The sequence below is a fragment of the Silene latifolia genome, unplaced genomic scaffold, assembly GCF_048544455.1.
Source record: "Silene latifolia isolate original U9 population unplaced genomic scaffold, ASM4854445v1 scaffold_119, whole genome shotgun sequence".
In the NCBI taxonomy this organism is placed as follows: Eukaryota; Viridiplantae; Streptophyta; class Magnoliopsida; order Caryophyllales; family Caryophyllaceae; genus Silene; species Silene latifolia.
The window spans coordinates 463,133-472,279 of NW_027413127.1; the positions used below are offsets into that span (position 1 = coordinate 463,133).

At 39.3% G+C, this 9,147-nt stretch overlaps 2 protein-coding genes across 3 annotated transcripts; both read right to left on the reverse strand.

Annotated features, from left to right (window-relative positions):
* Positions 1 to 392: 392 nt before the first annotated feature.
* LOC141637541 (putative serine/threonine-protein kinase-like protein CCR3) lies at positions 393 to 2,687 on the reverse strand. The gene has a single exon (XM_074447028.1). It carries the CDS (start codon positions 2,685 to 2,687, stop codon positions 393 to 395), a length of 2,295 nt encoding a protein of 764 aa, XP_074303129.1.
* A 3,137-nt stretch (positions 2,688 to 5,824) lies between these two features.
* LOC141637573 (uncharacterized) lies at positions 5,825 to 7,956 on the reverse strand. Of its 2 annotated transcripts, none has more exons than XM_074447079.1 (2): positions 7,000 to 7,956; positions 5,825 to 6,246 (listed from the first exon to the last, which is right to left on the reverse strand). In XM_074447079.1, exons 1-2 carry the CDS (start codon positions 7,817 to 7,819, stop codon positions 5,918 to 5,920), a joined length of 1,149 nt encoding a protein of 382 aa, XP_074303180.1. In that variant the 5' UTR covers positions 7,820 to 7,956; the 3' UTR covers positions 5,825 to 5,917. The 2 variants fall into 2 exon arrangements, with proteins under 2 accessions (XP_074303180.1, XP_074303179.1); XM_074447078.1 differs by having other exon boundaries at positions 5,825 to 6,249; positions 7,000 to 7,947.
* Positions 7,957 to 9,147: the final 1,191 nt, after the last annotated feature.

Genomic DNA, 9,147 nt, shown 5'->3' on the forward strand with positions numbered 1-9,147 from the left:
CATTTCAAGTCTTTTCGGTTCAATTAGAATAATATTTTGTCGGGTCATTTTCGGTTTTGGTGGTTTCAGATCGGGTCATTTACGGGTCTAGAAAGCTCGGGTCAATTCGGGTTTTCAGGCCACTTTGGGTCTCGGGTCAGTTTTTCGGGCCGGGTCAATTGGGTCGGGGTGCTTTTGGCAGGTCTAAGCATAATGCAACCACATTGTCTGACAGATTTGCAAGAGTTTTGAATGTTACTACAGCATCCATGGCTAAGACAATGAATCCGGATCAAGACTAAAACCGATTTGTTTTGTACCATCACAAAATACAAACTAAGATAAAAAGAAAAAATATCCTGAAAGTAAAAACTTACAGACTACCAAAACAAGTCTAGGCAACTCCTTCATTCCTAATTGAAGGAATAAAAATTCGGAGAGAATGTACCGGAGCTGCCAGTACAGAGAGCTAACGCCCGCTCCAAGTTAGAAACAACATCAGACATCGTTGGCCGCTCTTTTCCTTCCAAATTGACACACATCATTGCAGTGTACGCGACAAGCTCAACGGCCTCAGCCTCATTCATCACCGGCTGTACTACTCGCTTATCCAGCACTTTCCGCACTTCCCCTGCAACGATGAAGGGTCCCGCATACTCTACTACCCCTGTCGGCCCATTCCCTTCGCTTTCCTTAAACAAAGCCTTTTTCCCTGTTAAAAGTTCCAATAAAACAACTCCGAAACCATAGACATCACTTTTAGTGGTCAAGACCTTGAGCAGATAGTACTCAGGATCAATGTACCCGACTGTCCCAACCGCTTTGATTGACATACTCCCTTCCTCGCTCTCAGGTCCCTTAAGGGACAACCCAAAATCCGAGACTCTCCCAACCCAATTCCCGTCTAAAAGTATATTTGAGGTTTTGATATCTCGGTGGATTATAGGTGGAACCGCGTAGTTATGGAGATATTCAATCCCTCTTGCAGCATCCAACGCGATTTTAATTCTAATTTTCCAAGAATCGAGACAAGCGTTCTCATTTCTCGGACTGTTATGCAACATATCATGTAAGGCACCATTTGCCATAAACTCATACACCAAAAGCCTCTCACTGTTTTCTTCACAAAACCCGACTAAACTCACCAAATGCTTGTGATGAACCCTAGACAACAAGGTCAATTCCGACTCAAAAGCATACTCCCTCTCCTTTGTTCTGCAAATTATTTCCCTTTTGACAGCAACCTCGCGATTATCAGGGAGTTTACCTCTATACACAGTCCCGAAACTCCCTCTCCCAATCTTGTTCTCCAAGGAGAAGTTCCTTGTCGCACGAGCTAACTCCGTTAGGGTGAATACCTCGGCTTTCTCAACATGTTTGAATGCGTTCTCCCAATTCCTCTCTCGTCCTGAAGCTAAAGAGCTTAACTGAGTGATTGATGACGATCTTGACTGAGGCGCGCTAGACGGATTGCTTTCTATGAAAGGTGAATAATCCACGCTTGATTTACTACCAATGGAAGTAAGCTCCTTTGCCTTAACTACCTCCTTCACCGTTTTCTCTCGTGAGCGCGTTTTTCTCAGGTATATGAAGTAACATAGCGCGCAAAACCCAGACAGCATTCCGACTATCCCAAATACCTCATATGCCCAAAACGGCCTGTAATCTTTCTCTGCTAGTGGTAATGATACTGAAACAGGTGATGGCATAGGTGAGATTCCGGGACCTGCAAATTCCGAGTATTTTACGCGAGATCCCATCCTACGCCCGACCTGTAATGGACCGGGAATCACAGACCAACCCGAACCCCAACACAAAATTGTGAAGTTATCAGTTCTCAACCCACATGTAAAATCTAAGGCACCAACTATGGAGACGAACGAGACAGCTGGTACATTCCCTGCAACACCGCCCCTACCCCAACAAACTACCGAGCCATTACTTCTCGTCAGCCCACAGGTGTAGGCCCCGCCGAGAGCAAGGGCAGAATAGTAAAAAGGGGTGTTTGAAACTGAAGGGATATTCAGTTGTCCTGCATCATTTTTCCCTTTACATATTAATATACCAGACACAGAAATCCCGCAGACATGCGATTTCCCTGCAACTACGCTCAACATTGACATATTCCAAAATTGAGCCTCGATAGAGTCTCCTATTCCGTTTTCACCCCAACACAAGACAGTTTTATCTTCCCTCGCTATCCCACAGGAAAACCCGTCACCAGATGTGATGCTCAGGAAAGCTGTCTCTCCCTCAGGCTGTAGAAATACAGGCCGACCCGAGAATCCTCTTTTCCAGCATTGGATAATGCTGGTTTTAGCCTGTAATGCACAGACGCGATCATTTCCGACAGTTAGATCAGTCAATGTGGAAAGAGGGTTGTGATATATATTCTCGACTCGAGAAGTTAAGTTATCCCAACAGAAGATATCAGCACCATCTGAAGTCAATCCACAGAACATATTCTTCCCACCGGCTAGTCTGTCGAATGAGATATTTGGCAAGACGGAAAATGTTCTGTCTCCTTGGAAACATTGGATACTTTGCGAAGAATTTTCAACGAGAATTCTACAGACGGAGTTAGAACCGTAGGTGACAGCAATCGTAGAGGACGAGCCAAGGCCAGTAACCTTTGTTAGCAGTGAAAAAACTGCAAGAAAAACGACATTATTCACGAAACAGGAAACATATATGGATGTGATCCTCATGGAATGTTTTAAGGAAGCAAGAAAGCGAAGAATGATCGAAGAAGCGAAAAGGAAAAGGAAAAGGAAAGAGTTGAGTGAAGACCCATTAATGAAGAAGAACAAAAGAATGAAGCAAATGATTAATGCAGACAGCAGACAGCAGACAGCAGACAGGAGTATTAGTCAAATAAACCTTGTTTATCTGCAGGTTGTTCTTAGGAAAGGATACCAACTATGAATGTATTTTTATGATTAATTATTTAATTAAATATTTAACAACCATCATTAGTAGTGTAGAAATGGTCAAGTAGTTGAGATTAATATAATTAATTGGATGATTTATAGTTGCATGCACGAACATGAATTTTCCCCACAAATTATTTAGAAAAAATATACTGTCATTCGGAAACAGCTCTTTGTGTTGCTAGCAGTCTAGCAAAAGGGTAAGGCTGCATACATCTGATAGTCTGACTATAAAGGGATAAAACAGTCGGGTTTACGTAGTATTTTCCTATAATAGAGAGAATGTTTCTGAATGATTCAAATTACGATTGTGTTTCGATCAAACCCGTCATTGGAACAAAAGGGTAAGGAAAAAAGGAAGGGAATCGGGCTAATTTTGCGTAAACAATTAGTCTTATGTAGAACGGTTATTTTATTATACAAAATGATTAGGATTTGTAAGAGTATTCTTTACATAGGGGCTTTATTGTTTCCTTCTTTTGGTATACAGAAAGACAGGAGACTAAGAGATGAATTATAATCCGAAAAGACGGTGTCAGATGGTAGTGATCACTGATCAGTCAGCTTCCTCGGTTCCCCGTAATATCAGTTCTCATAAATTCTCATTTAAGACGGGTATATCCAATGAGATGATCAAATATGAGCTCGGGTTTGATAACCGGCCAGTCCGACTCCCGGCCCCTGTAAATGTCTGAAATGCATTGTTCTTTCCGGCTTTTTTTGCCATCCGAAAAGGCCGGGTCCAATGGGCAGTATAAGTAGACCTGGCAAAATCAACCCGACCCGATTGACCCAACCCGAAAAGGTTGACCCGAGACCCGAAATTGACCCGAGCGACACCCGAAACCCGAATTAACCCGACCCGACCCGAAAATGACCCGAGCTTTCATAGACCCGTATTAACCCGACTCGAAATGACCCGACCCGAAACTACCCAACCCGCAGATGACCCGACAAAACATAACTTTAATTGGCCCCAAAAGACTTGAAATGCCTTTTTCCTTCTTAATCATTGACCCGAAAATGACCCGACCCGAAAGACCCGATCCGCTTGACCCGAAACAACCCGGCCAATAAACCCGAAATGACCCGACCCGACCCGAACTAACCCGAATATTTTAGAAACCCGAAATGACCCGACCCGACCCGAATTGGCCCAACCCGAACGCGACCCGTTGACCCGATTTGCCAGGTCTAAGTATAAGTACCGCTCATGAACAATTGAACACTAGTACTCGATCTGAAGCCTCAAGTTGTCTTGAATCGTATCCATTATTTTTAACAATAATTCTTATGTAAGGCGGTTTTACACTCACCTTACATTTTACCTAGACATCCCCTTATTAACTTCTCTTATTCACAAATTCTCATTGAAGACGGACACTATCCGTCACAAGCTGAAGACGGACACTATCCGTCACAAGCTGAAGACGGATAGTGTCCCTCTCACAAAATGTAAATGGATAGTGCAAGTGGGGGGAAATGGATACTCCCACTTACCCTCCCACTTGCATTTTGTGAGAGGGCCACTATCCGTCTTCAGCTTGTGACGGATAGTGGCCGTCTTCAATGATACGGACTGTCTCTTATTAGCTACCAATGTTTTGTGACGGGTATATTTGTCTTTAATGTAATGATTTTACACTAATTTAGTATAAAACCGTTTTACACAAAACCAGCTCCTCATTTATCAGACTTGTCGTTCGTCATTCGAGTAGGGAAGATACAATCTTGAATCTAGACATCTTGGTATAAGAGAATGCAAGGTCTTAAATTTGTTATACTTGTTCTCTTTGTCTACCTTTAAAAGTTGTCCTTGTTTATCATACACTTGATTCCAAATAAGTTTAGGATTGCAGTTGTTTCTTTGATGTTAAAAAAGTTAAAGGCAAGCAGTAACTTAAAGTCTAAAGCATGCAAAAGTTGTTTTGACAGTGAAAACAGCATTAATTTGTTAAGTGTTTAGGTGAGCACCCAACAAGGCCACTTTTGTACACTAGTGAATGGCTCAAACCACTTTTCTTGTATTCAAGACGGTTGTAAGTGTGAAACGGATTTAAGATAACTTATATATCCGGTTAGTAATGAGCATTCATTAGTGATATATATATATACTATTGACGGTCTTAGAAACGTCATATGTGAAAATTATCGCTTGGGCAAGATTGCGTACAGGGGCGTCTAATACCCCGGGCGGCGGAACCGGGCCTCCAGTTTTGACCACCGAATTTATAAGCTTTACTAATAAAATTCAATATAAACCTCAACGTGTAGTACACTTATACATTTATATCTGAAGCCTCGTTTTTTTTGTGGTGCACCGGGCCTTCATTTACTTTAAGACGCCCCTGATTGCGTGCATCTAACCTGCTTATCTCGTATTAACTCGAGGATGATTAAGGATTAATATTGGAATAATTTTTTCACAGATGGTTAAAATTAACTGTGTACTAGATAATTACGCATGCAAACTTGAGGAACATTCATCATTATTCATTAGTGGCTACTATATGAGCTAGAGACCAACAGTATATATCAAAGTTCAAAGGCATGCTGGTAAATGAAGCATCCCATGAAATCAAAATAAGTACTTGCAAAAGAAAAAAAATATATGGTCCTCAAGATATATTTTTTAAGAATGATTTTGTCTCTTAATTGCTTTCCTATTGTTAGAAGACGACAATAACAACATCAAGTCTTAATACCAAAATGATTTGGAGTCGACTGACATGAATCATTCCTTAAAACCAGTGGGAAGGAAAAACTATGAAGACTTGTTATTTACATGTGATTGTAAATCGGGCAGATGTTAGTTTAACCGATAAATTTGTTCAGTGTAAAACCAAAATGGTAGTGATGATTCTTACTTGACTACTCGTAGTATGTAAAACCGTCTTATAAGAGACCAATTAATATGTATATTTCATTATATTTATAATAATGTACAAGAGTAACAAGACGGAATTAAGTTATTACAAAATAAGACGATAACTAATTAATTTCCACCATTAAATCTCGAAAAACTGATCTACTAACTCATTAATTAACTGATCAAAGATCAATTGACTGAAATGTAATCCAAAATAATCTATTTCTTCAGCTCTAAACATTCTTCTATACTTCCAGTTTGAATTACTAAAATCGATTTCAGCTAACCTGCAAACTCTTCTCACCATCTCGGCGTTTTCATGTTTTTTGTAATCTCGTCTTTTTAATCCGCCTTTTTGTTCTTCATTTCCTTGTTTTTCCCTTTCAGTATCATCCAAATTCGAGCTTCCGTTACTAGTAGACGACAGTTCTTTGCTGTCACACTCCGATCCTCTTGATTTCGCGTCTTCTTCTGTTAAGAAATACGAAAAATTACCTTAAGAAATCGGCTATAGGTCTAAAACATTAACCCGGTGCCTCAAATGCTCTCGTCTATAGCGAAAATGAAGGTGTCATGTAATCATTCATGCAACATTTCCCGGTTTTAAAACATAGATGCACCTTAAAGAAATCGACTAAAGGTCTACAGCATTAATAGATAAAACCCGGGAAATGTTGCATACATGATTACACATTTTCCGGGTTAATGCTGTAGACCTTAAAGAAATCGACTAAAGGTCTACAGCATTAACCCGGTGCCTCAAATTCCCTCGTCTATAGACTTACTATAGCGAAATAAAGGTGTCACATATATGAAACATTTCCCGGTTTTTAAACATAGATGCACCTTAAGAAATCGACTAAAGGTCTACCGCAATAATATATAAAACCCGGTAAATGTTGCATACATGATTACACATTTCCTAGGTTAATGCTGTAGACCTTAAGAAATCGACTAAAGGTCTACAGCATTAACCCGGTGCCTCAAATTCCCTCGTCTATAGACCATAGCGAAATAAAGGCGTCACATGTATGCAACATTTCCCGGTTTTTAAACACAGATGGACTTTTTCTGAATAACCCATGATTAAATTTGGGTCAAAAGTTGTTTCGACCAACTAGGACACGACAAAAATTGTGAGTTCTAGAAATTCTTGTGTAAAACGGTTTTATACAAAAATTATCGTTAATATAAAGTGCAGTTAAATGAACTAAAATTTACCTGAATTACTTGACACTGTAACTTCAGCATCACTGATAAATTCACTGTCATCAAGAACAGAAACCGGACTCGAATTATCTAACTCACACTCTACTTCACCTTTACTCAATTCCAAACAATTCTCCTTCATTTTCTTCTTCCTCACCTTAATTCCGTCTTCCTCGGTTTTCGTGACACTAATCCTATCTCTAAACGGAGAAAGTTTATAACTTTGACTAATTTGAGGTGAAATCCCCAAACTAACCCTCTCTTCATCAGTAAACACTCTGTTTTTCCTCTGTTCTTCTCTGTTTATCCTCTGTTTTCCCCTGCGTTTCGCCGTCTTCGATTCGCCAAAGTTCGAAACTTTTTTCTTCTTTTTACAAGATTTAACATCGAAATTTAGAACTAAGAAATCATCACCTTCAAGTTCAAAGAAATTCTGCGTTTCTCGGAACGAAAACGATGTTTTTACCCTTCTGTGTTGCCCGACTTGCCCGGTTTGCCCCTGCATCTTCTCTGTTCCGTCTCTGAAATTCCCAGAATCCATTGATTTACTTCGGAATATCGAATTCCAACTTTTCTGATCATCATTTGAACTTAACTCCGGCATGAATTCCAACCCCATTAGCCTAGCAACTAAATTGGGTGTAGCCGAACCGTCTACGAGTTTCTCAATCTTAGAGAATTCTTCATGGTTTTCGAAGTCAGAAGGGTAAGTTGGTGGGGTTTTTGAGCCGAGAATTCGACTCAAAAACCCGGAAAAACAACTCAATCCATTGCCTTTATTGGTGCAGAAATTTGGACTGAAAGAAGTAGATGAAGATGGACTAAACTTCATTTTTTTTGAAAGAAGAAAATGAAAGAATAATTTTTTCTTGGTTTTTTTAATTTATTTATTTATTTATTTTGGAGTGTTGTTGAAATTCAAGCTGTTGTAAGTAAAGGAAAAGGCATGGAATAAACCGGAAGAAGAAAAAGCAAAGAAGGGGAAAAAGAGGAATTTGAATGAATGTGTAGTGATATAAAGGGGGCAAAGAATGATAAAGTAAAGATTATGTTGGATCAGTAAAAGAATGTGTCAAGTGTGAAACTGTGAATTGTGAAAGAGAGGGTGGTCAAAGTAAGTTGATAATTTGTTATGACAAAGACATTTCACTATTTTAGAGGTGGTAATCGGGTCAGTCAGACTTGGTTTGGGCAAGGTTATATCACTTAGTCTTGTTTTAGGTTGAGTTGGATTTGGGCCAAGTCATTATCAGATCGGGTTATTTGGGTTGCTTGGTGTGCCGGGTTGGGTCGGGTTTGATTGGGTCATTATCGAGTCTAGTTACTTTATCGCATTGCTTCAACTTTTTAATAATAAGCAATACATATCAAACTAAACACTAAATGAATTTCAATCACTTTCAGTTTGATTAATATTAAGTTTAATAATTGTCTGGTCATCAATAATTAAGTCAATATTGGGTCAGGTTCGTATTCGGTCGGGTTAGGTTTGAGTCACTCACTCACTGGTCACCGGGTCATATAGGGTATGGGGTTGCAAATGGGTCGGGTCGGGTCGGTTTTGGGCTATTAATTTTTTGGGGGTTTTGTCGGGATGGATCAAATTTGTCAGTTATTGTGACTAACGACAGGACATGTTCGAAATATAGAAGGCATAGCGATGGCCATAAATAATCGTAGTTGCTCATTCATGGACGAGTTTTACTCTTTCATGGACTTTTTTTCATTATTTTTCCATAGCATGCCCTTTGCCTAGAAACAAAACAAAAAAACTCTCTAATTTTCTCCCTCACAAATTTAATCGAATCCACAAAATTAGTCAAATCCGTCAAATTACACAATTATGGATGGTAATTCTCGTATCGATCGAGTAATAATTCTAATTCTTAATTTTATCAATTATATTATAAAAGTATCAAATTATAGAATTGATTTACCCTAATTAATTTAGGGTTTGTTTAAATTGTTCCGACATTTGCGTGAGGGACGGCCATAGAAGAGTATAGAGTACTTTCCGGCGGCAGACCATGAATAGATTGAACACAATGTTACTGCCTTACTCCTTTTGCTTGTTTGATTTTTTCGTTTTTCATTTTGGTTTTTTTTTTTTTTTTTTTTTTAATGTTTTGTACTCCCTCCGTCCCGGTCAATTATTGTCCT

Bases quoted from the DNA above. Each gene is read 5' to 3' on its own strand.
- LOC141637573 (XM_074447078.1), bottom strand. From the start codon at position 7,819: ATGAAGTTTAGTCCATCTTCATCTACTTCTTTCAGTCCAAATTTCTGC. The intron at 6,250-6,999 runs GTAAATTTTAGT...ATTTCTTAACAG, and splicing joins TACAGTGTCAAGTAATTCAG to AAGAAGACGCGAAATCAAGA.
- LOC141637541 (XM_074447028.1), bottom strand. From the start codon at position 2,687: ATGAGGATCACATCCATATATGTTTCCTGTTTCGTGAATAATGTCGTT.